At 44.5% G+C, this 27,977-nt stretch overlaps 1 protein-coding gene across 2 annotated transcripts; it reads right to left on the bottom strand.

Annotated features, from left to right (window-relative positions):
• Window positions 1-415: 415 nt before the first annotated feature.
• Window positions 416-25,926, bottom strand: MYMK (myomaker, myoblast fusion factor). Of its 2 annotated transcripts, XM_088146748.1 has the most exons (6): window positions 25,856-25,926; window positions 19,472-19,640; window positions 10,818-10,932; window positions 7,469-7,617; window positions 6,290-6,406; window positions 416-562 (listed from the first exon to the last, which is right to left on the bottom strand). In XM_088146748.1, the coding sequence occupies exons 2-6, from the start codon at window positions 19,604-19,606 to the stop codon at window positions 416-418; spliced, it is 663 nt and encodes a 220-aa protein (XP_088002874.1). In that variant the 5' UTR covers window positions 19,607-19,640; window positions 25,856-25,926. The 2 variants fall into 2 exon arrangements, with proteins under 2 accessions (XP_088002874.1, XP_007442622.1); XM_007442560.1 differs by lacking the exon at window positions 25,856-25,926 and having other exon boundaries at window positions 19,472-19,606.
• Window positions 25,927-27,977: the final 2,051 nt, after the last annotated feature.

The raw sequence follows: 27,977 nt of genomic DNA, 5'->3' as shown, positions 1-27,977 counted from the left end.
TTAAAGCCCCGGAGACTATGGCTGCAACTTACTTTTGTCAGAATTGTATTGTGGCCAGTCCTCAGAACAAAACCATGTCTTTCCATCAGCAACCTGGCTTGCTTTACTTTGGCCTGCAGATGTAAAGGAGCGTTGCGCTGCATGGCTTGATTAAGGGCTGTGGCATTTCTGTGCAAGTTTTAATAGAATTATACAGAACTGGAGCTTAGGAAGCCAGCCCGATGCCGTTCTAATGACTTAGGAACAAACCAGAGCTACATAATATTTGACTCGAGCCAAGCATGCTGCTGACGGAGTATCCAGGAGCCCAGAATCTGGCAGGCTGCAAAAATCAGACCTACTATATGTTGGTGATGGGGCTGCATCTGCAGGCCTGGAAAATGTCCCCCGAATCTTCCCTCCAAGGGCCGAGTCCTCAAACACAGCAGCAGAGAGTGGAGCAGTCCAGTTTGGCTGGGGATCCCCCATTGCCTGCTTTCTTGTTCACTTTGGGGAGGAGGAGGACAAAAGACATGGCCAGAGCACAGTGGTAGAAGCTGTGAACGTAGGTGTAGTCCCAGTCCTGGAAAAAGGCAGAACTGACCACGTCAGTGTCAAGGAGAACATACCGTAGCCGATGCACATCATTCTGTCTGTACTCTGTATATATATTGCGTTTCTTGAATGAAAGTCAAAGGCTTGAAAAGCATTTTAAAAAAAGAGCGCGATGGACAGTGTTCCTTACTCAAATGACTTTGGTCCCTAGACAGTGCCCTCATTCAGACAATATTTAAGTCAAGATGTCAGCGATTTTTTTGCACATATGCAATCACTCCACACCACCCTTTATGCAAGCCAAGAACCAGCCAGGAAATAATTCCTTGACCATAGTTTGCCATTTTGCTAAATTGGGAAATTGGGGTTATTTGTTCTGTATTTCAGAGAGTTTCAACTATGTTGACTCTTGGCCAGTCCCTTGTCCTGGGACAGCATCCAGACAGCTTGACTCAAAAGTTCTGGGGCCAAAGAATGCAGCCAAGGTGATGAATGGACAAATTGCTGTGAACAAGAACAAGAACTCCTTCTAGCAAAGGAAGGGGTAACTTTTTGGACCTCAGAGAGCTACGCAAACATTGTAGGAGGAGAACTATGTTAGTCTATGATAAACAACCCTCAGAAAGAGTCCAAGAGCACCTGGAGTGGTTAACTGCTATAAGATTTAAATTGGAATAAGGTGGTGGAAAGACACTCTATGTAGAAGTGATCTGTAGCCCATGAAAGCTGGTGCCTTTTATTAAAATGTGTTATTAAGAAAAGGTGCTACCAAACTCCTCCCGAAGGCACCATGTGTGAGCTGGAGGGCCATGTGTTTGTGTGCACAGGTACACATAGAAATTCAAGTATATACATATTCTCATTCACACACTACATATGGATTTCTGCTACTTAAACACTGTTTGCAGGGGAGGGGGGAATTCAGTCTTCACCCTCCCAGAAATCCCGCTATGGATTGCTAGGTTAGCATCACCATCAACAATGGCGAGAGATAGTTGCTTTCCTCCCCTCTCACAGCCCAGCTGCAGCTCTTCTGGGTTTTCTGTGCTGCAAAAAGTGTGTTCTGCTGGTGGAGCAGAGGAAGAGCGAGGAGTGCCATGGCTACTGATTAGACCGTGGAATATGTGTTTTCCCTGCTAATTAAAATAAAGGAGTCACTTTCAGAGGGGTACGTTCCCTAAAAATGTTTGATCTCGAAACAGGCTCAGATTAAGAGTATCTACCTGTTGCTGTCTCCAACAACCCTCTTGTCTACATCAACCTGTCTTTTGCTAAAAGATCTGAGCAGTCATATCAGAACCTCCCTGAGGGACATTTTTGGTGCCAGGCACAGACCCATTGTTCTTTTTCTACTAGTCATCCTGAGCACAGGGCCCCAAAAGCACCAAATCCTTGTCTGGAACTCCTTGACTGCCCCTGAGTGCATGCACTGATATCTGTTCCTCCTACTTCAATATTGTACATTTGGCTCAATGCTAAGACTGCCAAGTGAACCACACGGTCATTAAGATCTTTGAGTTGTGTGATTTCCAGTGCCAAATAGAGTATTTCCTGCTTTTTCCCATGAATCAGTTTGCCTTGAGAGATCCAATTGCCTTGAACACCCAGAAAGAAAACCTTTAATGGGGGGCCCCATTAAAATGCCCCTGAGTCCACAGCCTGATCCTGTTGGTAGCAAGATTTTAGCTGTCAGGTCCTTTTTTTTGTGCCCGGAGAATGATGCTTTGAGACCAACAATTGTGCTAACCAAACAGGGTTGCATGCTCAGGTTAGGGCCCCAAGCTAAATGCAGTTACTTTGCCATATTTAATTTATTTTAAATCCATTTTTGTGATATGTGGGGCGGGCGGGGGGGGGGTTTGGTTCAGCTAACAGCATGAGCCTCATTCAGTCACTCTTAAGAGAAGCAACCTGCCACTTAGTGAAATGGCATTTCTGGTGCAGGAATCCAAATAGTGGAGAGCTTTTTAATTCAGAAGATTGATTGATTGATTGATTTATATAAATATAAATATAAATATAAATAAATTTGAAACAAAGGAGCTGCATATTCCTTGGGAGAGAGTTCCACAGGGTGAGAACCCTTATCAAGAAGACAGTGTCTTCTCCTAAATGCCAATAAACAAGGAAACAATGTAGCTATATCCAAACCCATTTAGTAAAATGTATAATGAGAAAATATAGATGATAAATAAGGATAATATTAATCCAATGAAATCAACTGTTGGTGCATTTTCACTGCATCCAGACATTATTTAGCTGTACTTCTTGTTGTATCTTGATTGCTATCTGAGTTTTAAAAAGTTTTGTGCAAAACTCATCTTTTGTTCCTGGAAACTGTTGAAGAATAGATGCTAAATAAAATTCACAAGTATATAAAAATTGCAATAGAGAAGTACCTAGTGCACAGTTTCAATCTCTCCAGAATCACTTAGGCATATCCATTCAAATACAGGGGTTTTGTTATATCTGCCACATAAAAGGATTGGGGATAAGATGTTATCCTGTGATATAAGATGTGGAAAAATTCTGTCCTTAAATTAGGGGAGGTTAAAATGCTAAAATAATTTGCCTCTTCCCAAGTATTCCTAGTGCTAAATATTCTGAAGCTCCGTGGTAAGGAGCCAATTTCAGATTGAAATTCTGTGTCCTCCAACATTTGAAGAATTAGCCTTTTGGCCTAATCAGAGCTAGTAGAAAGCAGGTGATCTTTGACTAAACCAGTGGGACCTAGTTTATTTTCCACAGAAGGCCCATAATGGAATATGGTCCTCTGCTAGGGCCCAGTGCTGGGCCCAGTGGGAAAAGCATTCAAGTTTAGCCAGTACAACATTACCAACCTCCAAGCCTTATATGCCATCGTAGGCGTGCCTGCTTCTACCCTGGAGATGCTTTAGGAGCAAAGAGGACATGTCTGAGAAATTTAGTTTATAGGAGTTTTCTTGGGGGAGTTTTCTTGAAAAACAGCCCTGCCTATGTTGCATATAAAATCTGGGCCTAGATTTTGGTCTTGAAAAATTTAAGGATTCCCCTCCATAGTTTTTTTTTTTTTTTTTTTAAACCCTAAACCTGATAGCCATTAAGGATTTTCACCCACAATCCGTTTTTACTGTTTTGGCTTCCAAGCAAATACCCTTATTTTGGACTGTTAAGAGTTTTTGGCACTCCGGGCGTCTCTTTTGACACTTCATCTCCCGAACAGGAAGCTCAGGAAGCCATCATCGCCCTCTTATTCTTAGAGGAAGTTGAGGCCTTGGGCAACAGGCCCATTGGAGGAATTTCCTCCCGTCATCAGGCGAAAAGAGGAGACCCATCTTCCCTGCAGGAAAGAACAGCACCAGAACGCTCCACGGCCACGGAGAGTGGGACTCATGTTAATGTCCCCCACTCAGATCATGTAGCAAGTGCCTCAACACAAAAGCCAGATCCAGTGTGTGCGACCACCTATGTGCTCTGGGGCCTCATGTCCATAGTTGTCCTGAGCTGCTTCAGATTTTGGGGTGAGAGGAGGCAGGTTGAAGTCTCCCAGAATCATCCGCCCAGGAAACTTTACCAGTTGTCCTGCAGCAGCTTGAGCAGCTTGGCCAAGGAAGTCTCTGTATGTACATCAGGGAGACCTCTAGAGCCCAGCACCTGGTTACCCGCTGAGTCGTGCCCCTGAAAGCCCCCAGCGTTTTCCAATGACAATACCACTCCTCCCCCACCATCGTGGGACCAGAGCTGATGCCAGATCCCAACCCCAGATGGGTATATCTCTTGAGAGGGGAAATCCCCATTGCACACCCGTCTGGGTTGTGATAACACATAACAGGTCTGCCCTCCCCTCCATGATAAGATCGTGGATGGGAGAGGCTTTGTCATAGGCAGGTCTGGCATTCGGCAGGAGGAGCTGCCAGAGATCAAGTCTACTGAGGAGTTGTTGGGAACCTGGGAACTGGAAGGTGATATAGGTATAAGATGCCAGATCTGCCTTCTCAAACAATGGCTTGTCTCCTGACCCCTCCCCCCATCTCTGTCTACATATCACCACCAAGATTTTCTTTCCTCCCTCTCTCCCCCATCTGAATATTTCCCTGGATCCATGCTGATCCACCCCCAGGCCACGATGCCCAGCTAGCCATACTCTCCAATACCAACTGTCCCACCTTCTGAGCTGTTGGTGCCCCAGTCAGCTGCATCTGATTGGCACTCAGTACTTCCCAAGTACCACCTGCCCCACAGCAAAATATCCAACCCCCCTCCTCCAGCCACCTGTCAGATCCTGCTTTCACTGAGCTCCCAATGGCTGCCGGGGGCAGTAACTCACTCTTCCCAGGGCAGAACCAATGTGAGACTAGGCTAAAGCTGCCATAACTAACAGATGAAGCAGGCATGTAAGCAGAGAGGACAAAAAGCCAAGAATCTTGTCTAAAAGTTCCTTTCAAGGAGGTACATGAGGAGGAAACAAGTCATTAAGGAAACAAATGAAAAATGCCACCTGAACCAGACAAAGGAAGTTGGGGCTGAGCACATGGAAACCCATCAACAGCTACCAGGCTTGTAAATTAGCCAGGCAAGAGTAGCTGCCAGTCTTGTGAATCAACAATGCAAGGACTTTGGGGGATAAGAGCGGTCCTGAAGCCCACCCACTCCTTGAGTTGCCTTTGAGTTGTCTTTGAGTCGTCTTTGGATCCAGACTTGGCAGCTTCCATCCCTCTAGCTTAGTGCCTGGCAGCCTAGTTGAGAAGGACGTTGGTAAGTGTGTTTGAGTGTGTGTGTGTGTGTGAGAGAGAGAGAAAGAGCAAATGCACATTGTAACCAGTAAAGTTTTGCTGTTACTTTAAATTCACTGGGTCTCCGTGTATTCCAAAGAACCTGTTGTGCCTCAGTGTTTGGCTGGAAGTGATTTGTGTGTGTCCTTAATTACTTCCTGCCTGCTGCCTGTAACACCAGCTGCTCTTCCTCCCCCCTCCCTGTACTGTAGTCCAAGTCCATCTACAGCCATAAAACCTCCACATCACAGTCTTACGGTCAGAGCTTATCCAGCATAATGATTTATAAGTCTGTAGATGGTCTGGCCAACATTCCAAATATTGACTACAGAGGAGGCAACATGCAACTGTGTCAGTTGACACACAACTGTCAGGACAGCTGCAGGACTCCAGCCAGTATTTTGCTTGCCAGCCAGCCTGACTTTGCTTTTGCTGTTTGGGTCCCTCAAAGCTGGCATGCCTCCAGCTTCCACTGCCAAAGATCTCCATACTTCTGAAGACAACATTTGGCAACTTCTTTTTTTCCCAGAAAAAAAGTGTCTCTTATTCTAGGACAGGAACATGGAAAGGTGTTTTGCCTGTCTGACTCAGTACTGCCTTTGCTGACTGGCACTGCCCCTCCAGAGTTTCCATCTAGCCTCTTTCCCAGCCCTCCCTGTATGGCTAGACTTGATTCTGCAACATTCTGCATGGAGTTATGCCCTTCTCTTCCTTGTAGAAACATGGGTGAACTTTCTACAGAGAGAGACATGGAGTCCTCTCAAAGGTTTTGCTTGGTGTTTCTTTCACTTCCACACCGTCCAGCAGCCTTAGCATTATGTAATAGCCTTATTTAAACTTTATCCTTAACAAAAGCAGTAGTGCATGAGAGGATGGTAACATGTAAGCAACCACATGCTATATTGTGTCAGCATCAAGTTCTGCCGTAAGAGAAGGGGAGGGAGGGGAAAACCTGCAGCACTGGTGAAATATACACCCCAAACTCTCCAGTTTTGCAGCCTTACCTCGAAAAAAAATCTCAGCATCAAAGCCAGAGCCCCAAAGCAGAACCCAGGCCCAATCTGCTGTGTGTAGACGTTTTTATCTGGATACAGACCTTTTTTCTCTTTCATCTTTTGCAGCTGGAAAGAGAAGAGAGATTAGAGAGATCTAACTTTCTCCAATCAGAACTGTCATTTTTAAACTAAAACCACGGTGATGTGTGAATAATTCCATCACACAGTTTTGCTTGTATTGACACATTTCATACCCCTCAAAATCCTGCTAGAATATACTACAGTATTACGTTTTTCTAGCTGACATGAGTTCAGCAGGACTTATTTTCAGATTACAAGGTCAGGACCTTTCGTTACCGGCTAAGAAATTTCAGTTCCATTATATTTTGCCAAGGTGTGTGTGTGGGGGAGGGGGCTTAATTCATCTCTTAATTCCTAGAGCCCTCAAGTTGGAGGGGCCCACTGAGGCCATGGACTGCACGCTTCTTGCAGGCATCCCAGTTGAAACATCCTGGACAAATGGCTCCCTGGTCCCTGCTTGAACCCATCCGGTGAAGGAACTGTAGTTCCAGTGTCAAATTGCCCTTCTGTCTCTCCCAGCAGAATCTGTCCATTATCCCTGCCCTGCATTCTGGAAAAGATGTTGATGCTGACTTCCTCCTGTGGCATTCTTTCAGATAGTTGGAGAGTACCATCATTTCCCCCCCACCCCCCAGTCTCTTTTCTTGAGGTAAAACATTTCTAGACCTTCCATTTCTCTTCATAATTCCTAGTCCTCTAATTATCACCCATTTCTCAGTCCTACCAAGATCATTTTGAATTTTATTCCAGTCTTCTGGAGTCTTTGCCTTTTTGCCACTAGCAATGGGATCGATGCTGATTCATATTCTGCTAAAAGGCCTTTTCTTTCTATCATTTTTGCTTCTACTAGTCTGACCACGATGGAATGCCACTGAGGAAGTCTCTGGTGCCTGCAAGGGGTGCCAAGCCATGACACGGAACTACAGTAGGACACCGTTGGAAGAAAATGGCAGCTGGCAGCGATTGGGAGTATTCTGACCACTGCCATCAGGAAAACAATCCCTCCCTGAAACTGGGGATAATTTCATTCTTACAGTTCTTCTTGGATTTCATTTGAGGTGACCCTTATGTGGCAGTACTTTTTATGTGACAAAAATGTGGCCTTACCCATTTGACAGTTATCATGAGAACTGCTGTCCCAATTGGTCCAGAGTAGACACCATATCCCCATCGGTCATGGTAGATCCTGACAGCTATGGTAAGCACTCCAAACATCACAAAAGTTGATCGTTTGGGTTCATCAAACTCTGCCAGAGCTGAGTTAATGGAAATGACAAGAAGTGAAGTATGACATCATTTTAAATTCCAAGTCTTACCAGTACACATTTAAAAGTTCCCTGAGACAGCACCTAGCTGACCTTGACTGATCTAAAAAAAAAAAAAAAAAGCAGGATTAGATCTGGCTACTACTTCAGTGGGAGACAGCCAGAGAAAGGGAGGCACGGCCAAAGGGGAAAACTAAGACGTGCTCTGCAGTCTTGGGGCACAGACTTGCAAGCCAGTTGGATATGATATTATCATTCATAAAGCCCTATGTGACACAGAGCTGGGTCAGCAATCTAGGGCCCATGGGCTGGAACTGGCCCACCATCTAAATCATCCAGCCCATAGTCCCAAAAAGAAAGATCTACCTGGCCCATAAGTCTGCGTCCTGAGACTGCAGAGGACATCTTTCCATACAAAAGAAAGACATCTCGATGATTTGCCCCAAGAGTCCTCCCAGTGTATTCACCCACGAGAGAGGGAAAGAGTGGCCCACCATCCACTCACAGACATGGCCTCTTTTCCCTATGTGGAAGAAAGCTGCCACCCCTGGCATAGACCCTAGCTATTTGAGGGACCATCCCTCTGTCCCATTGCTTCTGTCCATCCTATGTTGGCATGTTTCAGGTCTCACCCCTTAAACAATGTCATGTGATGGGACCCAGGAAGCAGCCTTCCCTTTGGAACAGTCCCAACTCTGCTCCCCTTTAGATGAGCCTTGAAGACCTAGCTCTTGCCCCTGGCTTTGGGATGCAGATGGGGGCTCCCTATCTGAGGGGTTTTGTGCCTCTTCCACCTGGATGACCATCTACCTTGTTTGTGGCCTGGTGTCTTTCTGTTTCTTTGGTTTTAAACGCATATGCCACCCAGAATCATTGAGAATTTGGGCGGCTTTGGAAATATGAATGATAAAAGAAATATAAATATACAGTATGTATATGGAGGACGGAAGCTTTGGGAAGCCTTTGTTTTAGGCCCTTAACGGTATTATCTAACATGTTGCCTTCTTGTGTTCATAAAGAAATCAGTCCCATTTATTTTCTAAATACATTTAAGATGGTAACCTTAATATTTCTAAGTGAATATGTTTGATATTGGATGGTATGTTTTGTAATGGGGCAAGATAATGGGATTTCAGGACACTATGAGAATTGAAACAGGGCAGCCAGTAGGCATATCTCCTCTAGATGAATCAACATTAGCAAGTCATGGCTCTTAACTAGCTTTAGACCCTAAATCTGGAAACAAGGATACCCTGTGGAAAGTACTGTTTCTGCATGGTGGAAATTCCTGCAACTGTCAGATGAAAAAACTAAGGCTCCTCTTAATTGAGTTGTAACTCCTAGGACTTCCAGGATTCCATGTTCCATGTGAATAACAATCTTGTGGACTTGAATGTTGGCAGTTGAGGTTGGACTATTCCCAGTAGCTTTAATTCATAAAACTTCCGTTATGTTCCTTCCGTTCTGGGACCCATCTCTTATCTCTTCCTACATTGCTTCCTACCTTGATTTGCTGCATCTTTCTGCACTTTGATTTGATCATTGAACTATTTGTTTTTTACCTTGTTCCTTCCCTGCTTTGTCCAGTTATGTTCCTGAATTCTGTCTTAGACCATTACTTGCATTTTCCTTGCAAGACCTGACTGGGCTTTCTCTTGGTTTCCTGACTACCAGTGCACAAGCCTTAGGACTTATAATGACTCAGCTGCAAAAAGTTTCCTGATTTTATTATTTTGAACCCATATGCAAATAAAGGCCCAGGTATATGAAAATGTGCACATGTCCAAAGTTTGTGATGCCGTTTTAAAATTCAAATGTTATAAAAATAAACATACTGTGTTACCTATAGGAAGACTAGTTTGAAAACAAGGAATTAGTACAAGGTGGACATGGTTGTAGACATTCCTGCTGATGCATCAAGGCTTTTGAAGACTGAGGATCAGTCAAAATGCTGTTTGCCTGGTGAATTTAACCCTTTCTGGAATAGCTGAAGAACTCCCCTCTCTTCCCTTTCTTTCCCTGCCCTGATCTCTCCCTCCAATTTTTGTTCCCCCTTTCCTTGTCCTTCATTTTTTAGGACAATTCCCCCATCTTCCTCTTCTTTTTTTCTGGAAGGAGAAAGCATGGGGTGTGCCCTGTGGGGTGGGGGGTGGGGGACTATGTGTGTGACAAAGAATGTGTGTGACAAAGATGGGGGCCAAGCACTTTTGTAATACTAGCAATTTTTATTAGGAGGGGTCTGGTAACAGCTTTTCCGACTCACAAATTTTATTAAAAGGCATCAGCTTTTGTGAGCTCACAGCTCTCTTCATCAGATGCACAGAGTGGCGGGATGGATGGAAGATTTAAACTGGGTTTAAATCCTCCATCTGTCCAGCCACTCCATGCATCTGATGAAGAGAGCTGTGAGCTCACAAAAGCTGATGCCTTTTAATAAAATTTGTGAGTCGGAAAGGTGTTTCCAGACTCCTGATTTTTTACCACCATAAAGTAACATGGCTCTCCTCCTACAATGTCTAGCATTTTTTATCAGTAGCTATTAATTCATTTAATGTGAATATATTGTTTTGTCCTGGCTCTGGCCCTTTTTTAGGATATGAATTTTGGCACATGCATTTCTGCCCGGACACCAGTGTACCTCGTGCAAGAGGGGTTCCAGAGTTGGTTTCAGCTGGAATGGGCAACCTAGACTGACAGTTGGGGAAGCTGGCATTATCTAGGAGTGTGTCTCTGATATTTTCTGTCTACATTCGCTTTTGGGGAGGTATAATCTTAAATTCAGATTTATTTTTCTTTAAGCAAATATAATATTAGAGAGAAGTGCACAGAAACATATGTATAGTATTAATAATTCACATACAAATTATATTAGAGAAAGCTATTGGCAATAGTTATATATTTTCAAAATTCCTGTACCAGTGCATTATAACTACTCTGAGTAGTATACAGAGAGCAAGCACAGAATACAATTATACGTATTATGTGTACAAAGTGCAAATATTAAGAAAAATGAATTGAAAAACATGCTTTTTAATTATCAAACTAAAGTGGAAATAGGATTAATTACATTTAATAAATGAAAAGCTGAGAGATAAGATGTCCTATGCAGTTTTCATAGTTTCCTTCTCTTTCACATTTCCTTAATGGCCCAAGCGCAATCCCCCTGCCTTGAAAGAAGCAGCCATTCTTACCCATCAGTGACACCCACATTGATAATGCGGTTCCAAGGATGCTGAAGTACTGCAGGAGATCATACTTCATGAAACAGAGGACTGTTAACCCAGGGCCTTCGCAGGCATGGCAAATCTGTTGGGAAATGTTGCTTGTTTATTGCCAGGATTTCTGTGATAAAAAGTGTGATTTTAAAAAGCTGCATCAGAACCTTGTTGCTTAAAAGTCCATAAATCCTCCCCCCGCCCCCAATTACTTTAGCAGGAAATTCCAGTGGGTTGGTACCATTACAGAAAAGATTCTGACCATCTGTTGACCACAAGAGACAGCAGATAAAGGCTGTAGTCTCAGAAGATAGAGGTGAGCTTTAAGATTCTCTGTTATTTACGTCATTAAAAACCAAGACCAGTTCTTTGAACTGACCTAAAACTAAAATGGTAAACAATGCAGACAGTGCAGTGCTTGATTGCCATCCAGCTTCCTGCCTGGCCTGACTTTTTTTTTAATCCTTTAATTAGAAAAAATAAATAAATAAGAAGCTGGCCTGCTTCTGGGCCAATGGGCACCATAGGCATTCTTCAGAAATCAATACCTTGGTGTTTTCAGCCCAGTGTTTTGTTTGGAGGTGTGTAATCCACTCATATAAACAACAAAGATCCATTGAAGTAAGAAGTATGTGTGTGTAGGTGCTAAAAAGATGGCCAAGAGATCCTCACCGCTTTGCCTGGTGATAAATGGGTTTCATGACTGATTCCTGACCCATTCTCAAAATGTGCCCAATGGCCGATCAGTTCAGGAGCTGCCACTATAACTATTCTGCTCACTGAGAATCAGTGTGGCCAGAGACTCAGGGGTGCTCTGATGCTGGAGCTTGGCTGAGGCCTTACTAGTGTTCCCTTCAAGCATCCTGCTTGAAATCTGAATTCATCCTATAGTTAGAGTAATCCTAAATCAGGGTACTAAAGGGCCAGATCCTGAGTCTGCAAAACCTTCTCACTCCCTGTGTCCCACCCCACATGATCTCTGGATCTTGAGGCAGGAAAAAGTCTCTAGATGTTGGGATCTTCAGGAGAGGTGTCTTTGATGGTCCTGCTTCATGATCTGGATGAAACGTGATTTAGATGTTAAGGGGAAATGGCCTTGAGGCCCAGACCAATAAAAATCACAAAACATTCTCTCGTATGAGAGCAAAGGAAGGTCTACCTGCAGAGCTTCTGCGAAACATGATTTGCAAGTCCAGCTCAAGTGTGACTTAGGACACTGAGGGAGGTGCAGAAGGAGGAGGGAGACAGGGCTTCGCTGGCCACCCATTGGATGGGTGCTGGGTGGGCCAGGTGTTAGTGGGTGGAAGGCTGTCTCCTCAGGAACTGTGAAGAACGCCCCTATTCCTGCAAGAACTGCCTATGGGGTGATGGCAGTACAGTGCTTCTCCAGCTCATTACACCGGCTGGGGTGAGAACTATTGGCTGATGGCAGAGATGCTCAGTAAGGTTCAGGAAGAGCTGTAGGAAGCCTTGCAGAGGACTGACAGAACTCAGCAGCAGGCTTGGACCAGTGAGCTCTATCATGGATATCCCTGCCCCCCTTATTGGGGTCACCTGGGGAAGGTGGAGGAGATGTTTCAGGACAAGAGGTGGCTGAGGTGGCAATGCTTCCATCTCATGCCCAATGTGGGGAGAGAGAGCAACTTTGTCCCTTGTTCCCCTGTTTGAGGGAGGCAGTGGCTGCAGTCGAGCAGAGAATCGATAATGTGAAGCATGCAATTTCCAATTTCCCCATTGCTCAGATTCTCTGCGACCAGGTGGCATGGGCTTTGGCAGAGCCGGGACTGGCATTCCTCTCCTGGCAGTTGGTCATCTTGGGGCTCAGGCTATGCCAACTGGCAGACTTTCAGGGACTACAGTGGAGGAAGAGGAGGAAGGACAATCAGAGCAAGGTGGCTCACAGACTGCGGGAGACAACATGGCAGGGGTGGCCATGGCCGAGGTAGCAGACAGCAGCAGGGGGCAGAGAGAAAGAGACAAAAGCAGCAATGTTGACCTGTGGAACACAGGGGGCATGGCAGGGGGCCATGGACTACGGTGTGGTTGCCTCTTTTGTATGGGCTGCAAGTGCTTTGTCAGCTGCATCAACAGAGTAACGAGGCAGTGAAGGAGACAGCTGTTTGCATCTCTGCCAGACTGGTAAGCAGAGATGGACTTGGTTGGGAGGAAAGAAGCAGCAGTGTGGCTTCAACCGGACTGTTTGGGGAGGCAGAAAAGGAATATGATGGACAAGAGGAGGGTGCAGACTTTGGCCATGGCACAATGCAGGGGAATGCTGTGCAGAAACCATATGTTAAAAGTATCCACATTGCTTTAGAAACCTAAGAAAATGAACTTGGTGATAGTTTTGAGCACATTTGGGTTAAGATAAGTAAATGAAATAAAAACCTATCAATTTCCTGCCACCCACTGGTGGTGTTCCTTCTTGGAGGAGGAGAGAGAAACTCCTGCTTTGCTCCTTGAGTCTCCACCTCACAGTCAACTACTCTACTGCCTAAGTAGAACAGTGGACAAAATAAGGGAGTGACAGTCCCAAGATAAGAAAACAGGTGGTTGGGGAACACCTGGCTATTCTGAACCAGGGTAAGCCTCTAGGACTAGACCAACTGCATCCAAGAGCCTTGAAGGTGCTATGTTGTTTGAGAAAATATGGAGGATGGGGATCGTATTGGACAAGTGCAGGAGGATAAATATTCAAAAAGGGAGAGAAAAAGGACCAGCGCAACTACAGACAAGTCAACCACATGTGTATACTTGGCAAAACTCTGGAGAAGATTATTAAGTAATCAGAGTACCTTGATGGCTGCAAAACATTTGACAAATCCCTCAGTGGCTCATAGTGGAAAAGATGGCAAAATGTGGCTATACAACCATTACAAAGCTGGTTGAACCATCATACCCAAAAAGTATATCTCAGTGGCTTTGCATCAAGCTGGAAGGAGGTATCAGAGGGAGTATTACAGGGCACTGTTGTAGATCCTGTTCTGTTCAACAAATTCATAAATTATTTGGATGAAGGGAAAGAAAATATGATCATCAAATCTGCAAACAACACAAAACAGGAGGGAGAACAAAGACCTTAGAGGACAGTATCAAGATTCAGGAGGATCTTGGTAGGCTGGAACAGTGGACAGACACCTGCAAGTTGAATTTCAACGGGGACAAATACAAAGTCCTGCATTTGGGTTGGAAAAATCAACAATGTGAATTTAACCGGGGAGGGACATACTGGGAAGCAGTACATGCCAAAAAGAACTGGGTTTTTTGGTGGGTCACAAGCTGAATATAAGCCAACATTCTGATGCAGCTCAAAGCAAAGCAGATGCAAACCATTAATGGAAGTACAGTATCAAGGGTAAGGCTCATGATTCTTCTCTGTTCTATGATGGTCAGATTGCACTTAAACTGCCGTGCCCAGTTCTGGACTTTATATTTTGAGCAAAGGACAGTAACCAGGTTGATAAGGGGCCTAGAAGGAAAAACTAGTGAAGGACAGTTGGGAGTATTGGATGTGTTTGGACTAAAGAAGAGAAGACTGTGAGTAATCAAGTATTTGATGGCTGCCACGGGGAAGACAAAGTAGCCTTGTTCAGTGCAGTTCCAGGAGAGCACAGAGGAAACAAAGGATTTACATGACAAGGAAGCAGATTGTAGTTGGAAAACAGGAAGAATTTCCTAACAGTAAGTGTTGGTGGATTTTCTTTCAAAGAAAGTGTTCAAACAGAGTTTGGATGGCCATTTGTTGGAGACGCTGTAATAACAGATTTCTACACAAAGAAACTGGGTTGGACTAAATGATTTCCTAGATCCCTTCTAACCCTTGCATTCTATAATTCTATTCAACTTAATTTAATTAAGATATATTAATTATAATACAATTATAAAATTATAATGTATATTAATTTAAATTAAATTGTATAAGTCTTCTAAATAAATAAATGAGAGCCAGTTTGGGGTAGTGGTTAAGGCACTAGTCTAGAAACTGGGAGGCTGTAAGTTCTAGTCCACCTTAGGCACAAAGCCAGCTGGTTGACCTTGGGCCAGTCCCTCTCTCTCACCCCTAGGAAGGAGGCAATGGCAAACCACTTCCGAAAAAACCTTGCCAAGAAAACTGCAGGGACCTGTCTAGGCAGTTGCCAGGAGACAAAAACTGGCTCAAAGTCTGGCTAAATAAATAAATAAGCTGCCCAGTTCAAAACAACCCTGGGCAGCATACCATATTAAAAGCAGTAAAAAATTATCAAAAGATGAAATGATATAGAAGACTTGTCATGCCTCCACCACAAAAAGAGTACTGTTGAGGTCTCCAGCTCAAGGTCTGGGAGAACAACCAGCTTTTAAGGGTTTTTTCAAATAAGGTCAGGGTGGGAGCTGTACACGTCCCAAGGGGAAATGCTGTTCCAGAGGGTAGGAATAATAAGAGATAGCTTGCTTCCTGGGTCCCATCAGATGACATGGTTTCATCAACGGATCCCAGAGCATGCTAACTCTCTTGGGTCGAACAGGGTGGGTAGATAGATAGATAGATAGATAGATAGATAGATAGATAGATAGATAGATAGATAGATAGTAGCAACTCTGGGTTACTTATAACACATTAAAGAAACAATACAGCATCATGTAAATAACATCTGAGGAGCCAACAACTGAGGGATTGCAAACAGAACCCTACTGGTAACCGGTGCAACTCACATAGCAGAGGTGTTCCATGTGCATATTGTGACATGCCCATAACTGCTCAGGCCACCTCATTCTGGACCAGCTGCAGCTTTTGAGTGATCTTCAAGAGCAACCCCATGTAAGGTGCATTTCAGTAGTTCACATACAAGTGACCAAAGCATGAGCAACTGCCCAGAAGACCTCCTGGTCCAGAAAAGGACACAATTGGTGCATGGATCTGTTTTGTACTTTCCTGGCCATAGCTACCATCTGCTTCTCCAGCAGGAGCCATGAGTCCATGAAGATCCCCAAATTGCACACCAACACTATACACTCAAGTGGTATAGTGTTATCCCACCCAGGACTAATCTGGACCTCTGGATCCAGGATGTCCAAGTACCCATGGTGTAGAGAATCAGGGAGATGATCTTGATCCTGATAAGCAAGAATCACTAGATAACCATTAGATAAGGACTGAAACATTCCTTAAGCCTTGGGAGGGAGGGAAGGTAAAGCACAATCAGGCTTGCAAGGGTCTGTTATAACAGCCTATTTCAATAAAGTATAGATCCAGTCTTCCTGTGGAATCTGTTTCCTGATCTGGTCTACCCCATAGTGACTTGGTCTTGCCAGTGCTGAGCCTGAGCCTGTTCCTCCCCATCCAGACCCTCACAGCCTCCAGACACTGGGATATCTCACTGACAGCATCACTTGGCCTGCCCAGGACTGAGATCTACAGCTGGGGATCATCAGTATATTGGTGATACCTAACTCCAATCTGACAATTCACCTCATCCAGCATCTTCATGTAGATATTAAGTAGAAGGGGTAAAAGCTGACATGCCACCCATCAGGGGCCAAAAACCTCAAAAGCACAAAAAATGAATGAAATTCAGGAGCCAAGTGCATCAATTCCATCTTAACAACTGCAATGTAGGAATCTCATTGCAAGGATACTTGAGTTTGAAGTAGGCATCATAGGAAGGAACAAATTGCTTCCTACAGTTTCCATACAGGTTTTTAGAAATGTTTTTAAAACTCTGCGTGAGAGAGACAATATTTCTGTAAATTGGTTGGTGGATAGCACTGAATGTTTCTATGATTCTGGGGTAAAAAGAAGAAATGCTTGCCCTGAGTTGCAATTGCTTCTTGTGATGAACCATTTAAAATATTTCAACTTTGTTCCAGTGAAACATAGAACACTTCAGCTATTTAGACTTCTGTTTTTTCAGACTTTGGCCAACTCAGAACAGTCAAATGGAACATTCTAAGTTTACTGTGTTGCTCTTTTAACTGCCTTTTCACCCAGCAGTCCCAGTGAGCACTAGCTTCCACTCTGATGTGAGAAAGGAGCTAGTAATTGTTTGGGCAACTTGGCCCATTTGGGGCTTTAAACAGTCTGATTCTGGGTGAGATGTCTTTGAAAACTTGTGATTTTTTTTCTTGCCTTCTTCTCTTCTTTTACCTTGTCCCTCATGTCAGAAGTAACGTTAATTGCACTGTAGTTTGATCCAACTCCAAATGAAATGATCAAAGGTCTAGAAGAAGCACGTAGGAATGGGTATCTCATTACTAACAGTGGCAGAGGAAGAGACATCTTGTTACCTTTTCTCCCATCAACCTCCCAGGGCTTTGATTCTCCTGGGGAGATGCCATACTCCCATTGCTCTTTTACAGCCACCAGGAGTGGGTGGCCACTCAGAGGTAGGTCTTCTCCACAGCTGTCTGGTGGAATGCCTTCACTCTGCAGTAGACTCCTAGCTAGACATATTCTATTCAGGGCTTCTTATTTTTTTAAAAAATGAAATTCACTTTGATGTTTTTCCACTGAGAAGCTAACTTTAAAATAAGCTAATAAATAAATGATGATTAAACATTGGGAGGGCACATTTAATTTCTTGGTAAGGGGGATTTGTTGAAGCAATTCAAGCAAAAGATTGCTTCCTGACCCAGAGAGCCTGAACTTTAATGTTGCTATCCTTCATCATTATGTTTACTTAGAGATCAACATGGCTGAGACCTTTACTAAAAATCTGAGAAAAATGTAAATGCAAAGTGGGGAGGGAAGATTTGTGCTTCCCAGAAGCCATTCTTTGAGGTGGCCATTAGCTGGAGAACAGGAGTTCTGGAGGGCTGCAGAAGGAGACTCCTGGCAGTGGTGGGGCAACAGCAGGGCACCAGCTGTCCCTGCTCCCTCCATGGATCTGAATGCCATTAGTTTTTACCCTGCTTACATCTGAAGTCCAAGAAGAAAAGTCTTCAAATGTAATAGAACATCCCCTTTAGGGGCCAGTCATGTCAGCAAAGAGGCTGGGCCTTGCAAGAGCAGGAGCCTCAGCTGTGAGGAGATCACCTTGGACACACCCTTGGCTTCCGATTTCACATCCGGATGAGGCTACCTTGTAAGGTGGTTGTAAAGATTATCACAGTAGGTTTGTGTATGAGATGCTGTGAACACTCTGTATCATTAAACCCCAAAAGGCAACACTTTCACATTGACAGAGGGCACTCATTGGTTTTGAGAGTTTTTTTCCCTAGTATGGAAAGGTTCCCTTTAGCCAGGCCATGTCTTCTGGTTCCTCAGAGTCTTCATCCAAGTTCAAGCCTGAGAGCATAATTAATCAGTGCTGCATGGACTATCTGGGAACAACTCCCCAGTTCTACTGCCAAGCTGCTGAGCAAACAGCATGGCTGTGCCCTTGAAATCATCCGGAGTCAAGCTGGACTCTAGGGAGATACTGTTGCCCACCTAACTATTTATTTTTACTTTTCCAGTTAGTGGGAGCTATTATCAACTTGTAAATGCACACCCATTTGCCTTTTTCTTCTGGCACAAAGAAAACTGTCAAAAAAAACCCTTATCAGAAAATGTGTTATTATACTTATTCCATTTTAGTAGATGTGATTGAAAAGAAGTTTTTAAGCAATATTTAAATTACAAACAGTTGAACTACATTCTTACCTCCTGGTTAAAAAAAACAACCAAACAAACATATCCAGGAACAATCTATTGCAAAATAGACCCAGAATATATATGTATGTATACATACATACATACATACATACATACATACATATATATTTTTTCAAGTGCAGCATATACCAAGGTGAGGCACTGTCCCCACTGCTGTTCTGCATAGGATTGAACCCCCTCAGCCAGATAAACACAAGGACTGGATACAGGTACAAGTTCAAGAGTGAAAGTACCATCAACCACCTCCTCTACGTGGGTGACATCAAGCTGTATGCTAAGAGTGAACGAGATATCGACTCACTGATCCACCTGACACGGATCTACAGTGAGGACATTGGGATGTCATTCAGACTGGAGAAGTGTAGTCGGATGGTAGTAAAGAGAGGGAAGGTAGTTAAGGCTGATGGGGTGGAACTATCAGTGGGCCACACTGCAGACATAGAGACCAGCTACAAGTACCTTGGTATCCCACAGTCACATGGGAACCACGATGAGGAGGCAAGGAAGACAGCAATATCCAAGTACCAAGTACCACCAAAGTATCCAAGTACCACCAAAGGATAAGACAGGTCCTGAAGAGCCAGCTCAATGGGAAGAACAAGATCCATGCCATCAACATGTACGCCCTGCCTGTTAAACAACTTGCTTTTTTCAGGATATGAAAGGCGAAGGTCCCTAGCTGGACTGCAACTTGGTTCAGAATCGTATCTGGGATATCACATTATCTCCTCTCCAGAACTTAGCCCCAGTTGTCTGCTACAACAGAAAGAGCAAGCCTAAGAAGTGCATTGTGATGGGTGGCACCCAAATGTGTGATGTGTTGCGGGAAGGAGATACAGAGGAGGAAAAGCATGGCGACATTACCTACGCTATTTTCATGCAAGAATATGAACCCAGCAAGTTTCTCACCCCCCCCCTTTTTTTATAATGAGAATTCGTATTTAAAAATGTTAGTGGAAACCAGGGAGACAGAGTAGAAGTGAGAAGGAGGACTTACCGAGATAAAGAACATGGTGAAGAAGTAAACCATCGCCTCCATGTGAAACTGCCGCTTGGCTGCGATGCTGATGGTTGGGAGAAAAGCTAGGCTGCTGATGGTGGGCAGGAGGAGCTTGGCAGCTAAAGAGCCCATTGGAAGAAGGGGAGGCAGCTCAGAGGAAGAGGAGCTCCTGCCCCCTCTCAGGGCTGTCCGAGAGACTGAGGAACAAGCGGTAGAGCCCCAAGCCACAGTCCTTGGGGCTGTGCTGGGGAGACAGCAGCTGGGGCAAAAGAGAGAGGACTTGCATTCCTCTGGGGAGCGTCTGCTCTGTCCTTTGATGGAGAACAGCTGCTGGAAGGCCACAGGTGCTCCTAGTTCTTGGGTTCCACTTGAACAAATGGCCCCTTCCATCTCCCAGGAGGCCTCTCCTTTGGAACTAGCTGTCTTAGGAATAACCCTGCAGAAGGGCAAATGGGGAGAAAGAGGAGAAGAAGGAGATCATGCTCTGGTCACCCATCCTCATCAACTGGACCATTTGGAATGAAATGCTCCCTGTTATGGCAGATGGGTGGGGAAGTAAAGGTTTGGTATTTTTCAGGACCCTCATGGATGAGACCTTGCCAATTGCCCACTTGATGATGCTGGCCCAGTGCAGAAGGCTATTTTATCTGCATAGGCCTTGAGTAGACTGGCAGAAGCCATAGATGTGGTACTCCCCCAAAGGAAAATTCCAAGGAGATTTTGAGAAGGGTTGCTGAAGACTAGATACGTGCTCCCAGCTGTCTGTCCCCAAAGTACAGTGTTGGGGAGCCATTTCTTCACTGCCCATGTCACAGCTGTTTCCTGGCCTCCTTAGTTGCCTGCTGCTGGGCACAGAGAAGTTCCAGTCTGTATCCTATGTAAGGAAGTGTAAAGTGTAAGTAAAACGCAATTAAAACATATTTCAATATAATGGCATAAAGACAACCCCTTTATTTTTTCTTTCTTTCTTTATCAAATTTGTACACCACCTGACTCCCAACGACTCCCATCTTAAAACAATAGCTATGTAATAGAAAACATAAAAAGACTAAATTACAAAAGGGGGGGCCTTTTCTGAGGGTTGCGGCTGGAATGGAAATGTGCAGATGCTTCCCACATACCCACGAGAGCCGGAGGCATCTTCAGAAGGGTTTCCCTGGGGACCTCAGCGTTTGCTCAGACCAAGCCAGGCTGGCTGAGTTCTGGGAAGCACGGCTGGGAGAATCGGGAAACATCTCAGGCCATATTTTCAGTGCTACTTTCCGCTTCTGCTCCTTGCTCTCTGCCTTCCTGTGACTTCTTCCAAGGCGCATTACACAAAAACCACACCGCACCATTCATTACAGTGTATGTTTCTTTGTATATTTTTCCGTGGGACATTAAGGTGCTATCTGTAATTTTTCTTTCTGTCATAAAGGAATGTTTACATTTTCTCATTTTTTAAAAAATAAAGATGGATTCTGTCAAATTCAGTCACTGTGAGGTTGATTTCCCAGCCACACATTTCAATGCACAGGGCCAGGAGGGTGGCACTATAGAACGCTTCTCTTTGATCCCTTTGTATTTTCCTTCTTTTTGCATTTCCTTCCTTCTACCCTTTGGCTTGCCAGCCTGGTCTGTGGGTCTGCTCTGCCACTGGGGGTTGGGGGAGAATGTCAGGGCAGGCAGCCCCCTTGGAAGATAGGTGGTGACAGCAGAAACTGCAGCCCCAAGAGACAAAGAGGTGGCCAGAGGCGTTGACCCACAAGGTCTCTGGGAGAGGAGTTAGGGTTACCCATGAATTTGTGGAATTGTGTCTCCTTCCCCCTCAGAGCAGTTGGTGGGTTATTTAAAGATCATGTGTCCCCCCTCCATGATTTCCATTGTTTCAGTTTATGCATCTTGTTGGTGGCACATGGAAGTTATAAGATGAGTCATAGATTCCTAAAAAGTAAGAGTTGGGATGGGCCTTGGAGACTATCCAGTCCCACGTCCTGCCCAGTGCAGGAATTGCTAAAACATCCCTGACAGATGGGTCTCCAGACTCTGGGAGGAAGTCAGTCTTATTGCTGAACAGCTCCTACTCATAGGAAATTCTTCCTGAAATCCAACCAAAATCCACTTTGTTGTGATTTAAATCCAAAGTTTCTTATCCTGGAATAACTGTAAACAAATTTGCCCCGTCTTCTGTGTGGCAGTTCCTCAGATCCATAAGGACTGCTATCATGTCTCCCTGCAGTCCACCCAGCACATCCAATACTTCCTCTTAAGCTTTTCTTCCAGCCATCTTGCTTGCTCAATTATTCTACTCTGAACGCAGTTGACGAACTGCAGTCTGACCAACGCAGATCACGTTCAGAGGGACAACAATCTCATCTCATCTTGACATTATGCTTCTGTTAATGCAGCCTTGAACTGCATTTGTTTTTTTTGTTTCTGTTTTTGCAGCTGCATCACACTGTTGACTATTGTTCAGCTTGTGATCCACCAAGACACCTAAATCTTTTTCACATGTATTATTGCTCAGTAATTTCAGTCCCCATCCAGCTGAAAAAATGGATAATGGTTTGCAAAACTTTATTAGATCAGTACATCTGCACATGACTCTGCCATCAGGAAAAAAGATGCTTCCCCTCTTCAGCAAATGGTTTTTAGATATAAGGTGGATGCAAAACTGAAAGGATCAAGTCTGTTTATGGAGGACTTCATGAGAATCTTGCTTTAGGCTGCCAGGAACTTGACATGTCCCATCCTAGACTCATGCCTTTGATTTATTTCATTTGCCCCTGTTGAAATTCATCTTGCTGGCTTCTGCCCATGATTCCAACCTGTCATGATTTTCCTGCATCTTGATACTGCCTTCTAAGGTGTTTGCTATTTCCCACATGTTTTTGCCATCTGCAGATTTGACAATTATATGGTCCATTTCCTTGTCCAAATTATTTATAAATAAGCTGAATACCACAAGGCCTAGAATGGAGGCCTCCGTACACTCAGCAGTAAACGCTTCCTGCCAGCTCTAAAGCCATTAATATGCACTTATTGGGTATAATTGTTGAACCAGTTTTGTATCCAATGGTAGCATCAGGCAGACTTTATTTTGTCATGTTGTCTATCAAGACCTCAATGGGAGACTTTTTCAAATGGGTTAGGGTTATGTTGAGTCCTATCACAAAATGCATTATTTTCCAAATGCTCACAAACTGACTGTTTAATACTCTGTTCCAGAGTTTTCTGCTTAGTATCAGCATCAAACTGATTGGGTAATAATTGAGTGTAATTACCTGGGTCTTCTTTCAAGTTAGGAACATTTGTCCTTCTTGAATCCTCTGGCACTATACCCTGGCTGCCTCATGGCTTGACTACTGTAATGTGCTGTACATGGGCCTGCCCTTGAAGCCCACCAGAAGCTTCAACTGGTCCAGAATGTGGCAGTGCAGGCAGTGATGGGCATGTCTCAGGATACCCATGTAATACCTCTGCTTTGCAAGCTGCATTGCTTGCTACTTTGCTTCTGGGTGTGATTCAGTGTGCTGGTCATTACCTACAAAGCCCTCCATGGCATAGGGCCTGGTTACTTGAGGGACCACCTGTCTCCCATAGTATCTGCCTGGACAATTTCATCTGGCAGGGTTAGCATGCTCCAGGTTCCTTCAATTAAGCAATGCCATCCATTGGGACTCCAGAAGCACACCTCTGTAGCAGCACCTGCCCTCTGGAATGAGGTTCCCCCCAATATCTGAATGGCCTCCACCTGTTGGTGTTTCAAAGGGCCCTGAAGTCCTGGCTCTTCACCCTGACTTTTGGCGAGGATGATGGAATCCTCCTTTTAGACTATGTGGGGTTTTTTTGCTTGTTCCCATCTGGTTTTCTTGTCCTACTTTGATCCTTACCCTTCTTTTTGTCTCTTGTTGTTTTTCTTGTTTTTAATATTTTAAACAATTTGTAAGCTGCCCAGTGTCCCTGGGAGTCAAGTGGCACATGAATTTAATAAATCATCATCATCATCATCCCTGTCCTTCATGATCTCTCAAAGATCATAGAAAGAGGCTCTGAGATAAGATCTATGAGCTTCTTCAAGACGTGGATTCAAGACATGGATTGGTCTTGTCGTGGAGACTTAAACTCATTCCCAGGAGCCGGGCGCTCCCTCCCCACCTGGTTCCTCATTTTGGGTTGCCTCCCCCCTCCTTTTAATCAATTGTTCTATTAGGCTCTTTTAAACAGGTGTCTCCTTTGGGGAGAAGACCAAAGCAAATTAGGACTTAAGAAGCCCTGTCTTCTCTCCACCACTTACTATCTTGTTGTCCACTCCTAGTGGTGGGATAATTAATCCCTTTCTTTTTCTACCAAGTGCTTTTGGGGTCCTTTAGCTTCCCTTGTGAGCCTGTTCCTTTCTTTCTCAGATATTAGCTACTTGCTAGTACACTGTCAGCCTTACCAGGTAGCTCAGACAGGAAACCACGACCATTGTAAAGCTACATTGACAGAATCTTGCAAGTCTGAAAGCACAATTCCCTCCCCATCTCCTTTACAGCCCAAGAAACTAGGGAGGGTCCCTTCTGAGCCTCTTGTACTTCCCGCTATCCAGCTGCGGGATATGCTGTCTCTTATCTGACCGTTCCCTAGGTGGCATCTCTTTGCCCCATCTCCCAAGGTCTTTCCCATATACCCTTATACACGCCTTATTGATTGCATTCAACTTCCATTTCCTATACATATCTTTCTCACTCTTAATTCAGTTCAAAGTTCTCTATTCATCTGCAATGGTTTTCAGAAGTTCTCATTTTATTTCTTCAATTGAATTGCTGTGATTATATTTCCAATATCTTATTTTTGAGATCTCCTCCACCCTCTTTGACATGGGACCTCACCTACTATTTTTCCTAGCTTGTTGAAATTGGCTTTCCTGAAATGTCATATGCATGTCTGACTTTGTTCTAGTGTCACTTCCTGCCATTGCAGCTTTCGGTTCCCAGTCCTCTCCCGCTCCACTTGCTTCCTTCTTTTCAGGGCAGAGGCAGAAACGGTCCCTCTGGGGAGCCTGTCCTGTCCTCTTCCGCAGAGCCTGAGGGTTGGGGCAGCGGCTCTACATCCAAGGGCCCAGAAACACGAGCGCGGGGCTTTGGAACCTCTTCTGATGCCCATCTTGTCAGGCGTGTGGCACATTCTTCCATCTCTCTGTCCTCCTATTTTCTGGGAAGGTTTCTTGGCAATGTTCCTCCTAAGCCATGCACATGCATGCCGCACAGCAGCCATTGCGGGTCCAAGCACAAGACTCAGTCTTCTGACAAATCTGTCCCGGAAAATTGTCAAACTGGAACAGACAGCAGCGGAAGCAGTGAGCGAATGTGGAACAGAATGCTGATGGGAGCCAAGGATTCCCAGGCTGTTAAAAGATAGCAACTGGAATACATTTTCACTCCTTGTTGTAACTGGAATCTGAAAGCACACCACCTTGTCTACAGCTGGGGCTGTTGAAGTTTTTGATTTGCACAGGACTAGCTCCCAGTCCAATTGGCCTAGAGGAGGAATCCAGCAATCTTCCTTTACCTGCCACTCCAGAGATTGGGAGCCTGAAAAGAAGCAGCCAGGGCAAAACTACCCCAGGCTAGCTTCCCTCTAAGGTTGCCCAGGAGACCTCGTGACTGGCACATCCGGTGTCCTGGCTTACAGGGGACATTGCTACTTGGTGTTGTTGTCCTCCACAAGCATCTCCTGTGTTCCCCCTCTTCCCTCAGGCTCACCTCTGCCCCATTCCCCATGGGGGGAAAAATGCGGTTGCTGTTTCTAAGCCACATGGGTTGGGGAGGGGACGAAAGGCATCTGGCAGCTATGAGAGTCCAAAATGGACAGATCAGCTGTATTTTTCTAATTTATCATTATTATTCTCCAGTCCCCCAAAAGATTAGCAACAGACCCAGACGAGCACACTCCCATTTAGAACCAAGACACAGAGGATTCACTGAACAGTTAAGCCAAATACTGGTTTTCAGGACAGACTTTCATTTGGGGTCCTAAAGAAGAGGCATCTTCTATTTTTTCCAAACTATTCTTCATTTCAGAATCCTAGTTGTTGGATATTTGCAAGATGTACAGCTTTAATAGAATGAACTATAGAGTTAACAAGAGATTGCTTTTTGGCTGTGAACATAATTGGATCAGGTGGTGAACTCTGTATAAAAGAAGTATTCTTACTTGTTTTGCTTTTCTGATTTTTCCCTTTAGGCTCACTGCTTAATTCCCTGCTGTCTTGGTATATTTGTATTATATTATTTGTTTGTTGTTACTTTTATGTATTGTTGAAGCTACATTTTATGCCTAATTTTTCTCTTTTGTATATTTTGAAATACATATAAAGGTTGATATTTATATTACTTGTCTTCACTTATTACCCAACACTAGTAAAGGGAGAAGGAGAAGGAGAAGGAGAAGGAGAAGGAGAAGGAGAAGGAGAAGGAGAAGGAGAAGGAGAAGGAGAAGGAGGAGGAAGCTCAGAGCCTTTTGATTCTGATTCAGAGTCAGAAATCTTTGCCAAATGGACCACAAATCCTCCAGGTTTTGATCTACCTTTGTGCATTTTTCATGGAGGTTCCTGGGTCAGCTTCGTATTTTATGATTTTTTTGAAAAGAAAACAAGACTGTTAGAAGCCTCCTGTTTTTCTCCTTTCTTGGGAGAAATATCTTTTCCTTGGAACCCTGTGCAAATTCTTAGTGTCTGTTTCAAGACAGCTGTTCGGCTGGAGCAAGAAGGAATGTGAAGCAGGCTGCAGAGACTGGCTGTGTGGTTCGGGGCTCCAGCAGAGTCCCACTGACGACAGCTACTGTCTGCTTGTGCCTGCCTGGATCTTTCCCTTCCCTCTCTCTTGAGCTGTGGTTTCATTTTGATCAGCCTTGACTCTCTGGACTGCCTGGAAAAGGCCCTGCAGTTTTCTTGGCAAGGTTTTTCAGAAGGGCCTTGCCCTTTTCTCCTTCTCCTTCTCCTTCTCCTTCTCCTTCTCCTTCTCCTTCTCCTTCTCCTTCTCCTTCTCCTTCTCCTTCTTCCAAGGGCTGAGAGAAAGAGGGACTGCCCAAGGTCACCCCACTGGCTTCGTGCCTACGGCGGGACCAGAACTCCCGACCTCCCAGTTTCTAGCCTGGTGCCTTAACCACTGGGCCAAACTGGATCAGGGCTGATCCTGTGGCCACCAAAGCAAATCCAGCTAATCTGAGCATTTGAAAACTGGAGGCGTATTTCTCTGCATGTCCCAACTGATGCACTCCAATTCAACCCCATAATCACTAGAGGTCATTGGTGCTCTGTTTCTTCTAGGAGAGAGAAAGTTTTTTTTTCTTTAATTTAATGATCTCAAATTTATTTTCAAATGCCCTAAGCAGAACATGATATTCTATTGCCCATCATCATAATACTGATTCACTATGCTGCTACTAACAATAATGAGAAAGGGCTTCATCGAATGGCATCAGCGATTCTCACCACAAGCCTGTAGCCTAAGGCACGGATTGTTATCTCTCTTGACATAAACTGGAATGAATGTAGCTTACAGCATTCACGGCAGAAGCCATACTGACCCAGCACCTTCCTGTTTTCAGTCAGTCAATTTTATTTGCAGCTAATAAAAATAAAACTTATTTCTATAATACTCTACTGTAAATGTTAATAATACAAGATGTATTTACTGTAATGTTTTCAACTGCTCACATCTAGTAATGTTGCCAAAACTGACCAAACTTCTGCCAAGCAAAAAGATACTTGTACTTTTGACTTGCATGCTTTGTAGCTAGGCCTATGGAACAAAGATCACCAAGATTTTTCAGACTGTTACAGGAAGCAGGCTGGGCAAAAGAGCAGAGAGGCTGGCTGGGTGGAAATGCTCAGACCCTTGAGTTGGAAGGCCCCACCGACTCCCACCACCTGCTCAGAGCAAGAATCCAGATTCAAGCCTGCCAGGAACAAGTCTGTCTGGCCTCCGCTTGGCTACCTCCAGGGAACAGGAGCCTTCAACGGTTGGTAGGGCTGGAGGTGTCAGTCCCAGCACCCCATGGTGTACTGTAGACTGCTGCGGGAGCAATTTGACAGATTGCGTTGAACTGGATGTTTTTAAGGGGCTTCAGCAACTCCATGGATTTTTGGGTGCTTCTGGGTTTGGTAGCATCTGAAACAGAGTTGCAGGGAGGGAGGATTGAACTCTGGATCCTGACACAGCTGGCTAACCTGTTTTATCACCCCTGCGTACCCTGCCTATCCCAGCACCTGCGGATGGGGCAGGATTCTGCTCTGGTGTCTCTGCTCTGTTAAAGCTTCCACACAGCATTGTTTGTTCCCTCCCTCCCTCTCTCTCATACACACGCACACACACACAATTCATCACAAGCCACTCGAAGCTAATCTACATTGATTTTACTCTTCCTGAGCTTGACATTCATAGAACCACCAGAGAAGGTTACAAACCAATTTCCCTCCTGCTGACTAAAAAGCATAATTCCTTCACTGCTCCACCCCAAAGTCCTGGAGATTCCCCGA

Source organism: Python bivittatus, unplaced genomic scaffold (genome assembly GCF_059951505.1).
Source record: "Python bivittatus isolate LINGU-HERP-01145 unplaced genomic scaffold, Pbiv_v1 ctg000160_np1212, whole genome shotgun sequence".
NCBI lineage: Eukaryota > Metazoa > Chordata > Lepidosauria > Squamata > Pythonidae > Python > Python bivittatus.
The sequence above is the reverse complement of the archived record's forward strand: the minus strand, read 5'-3'. Positions and strand labels throughout refer to the sequence as shown.

Excerpts from the sequence above, each read along its gene's own strand:
- MYMK (XM_088146748.1), bottom strand. The coding sequence starts at position 19,606 with ATGGGCTCTTTAGCTGCCAAGCTCCTCCTGCCCACCATCAGCAGCCTA. Across the intron at positions 10,933-19,471 it reads TCACCATGTTCTTTATCTCG|ATTTGCCATGCCTGCGAAGG; the intron begins GTAAGTCCTCCT and ends ATTTCCCAACAG. Across the intron at positions 563-6,289 it reads TGCTGAGATTTTTTTTCGAG|GACTGGGACTACACCTACGT; the intron begins GTAAGGCTGCAA and ends GCCTTTTTCCAG.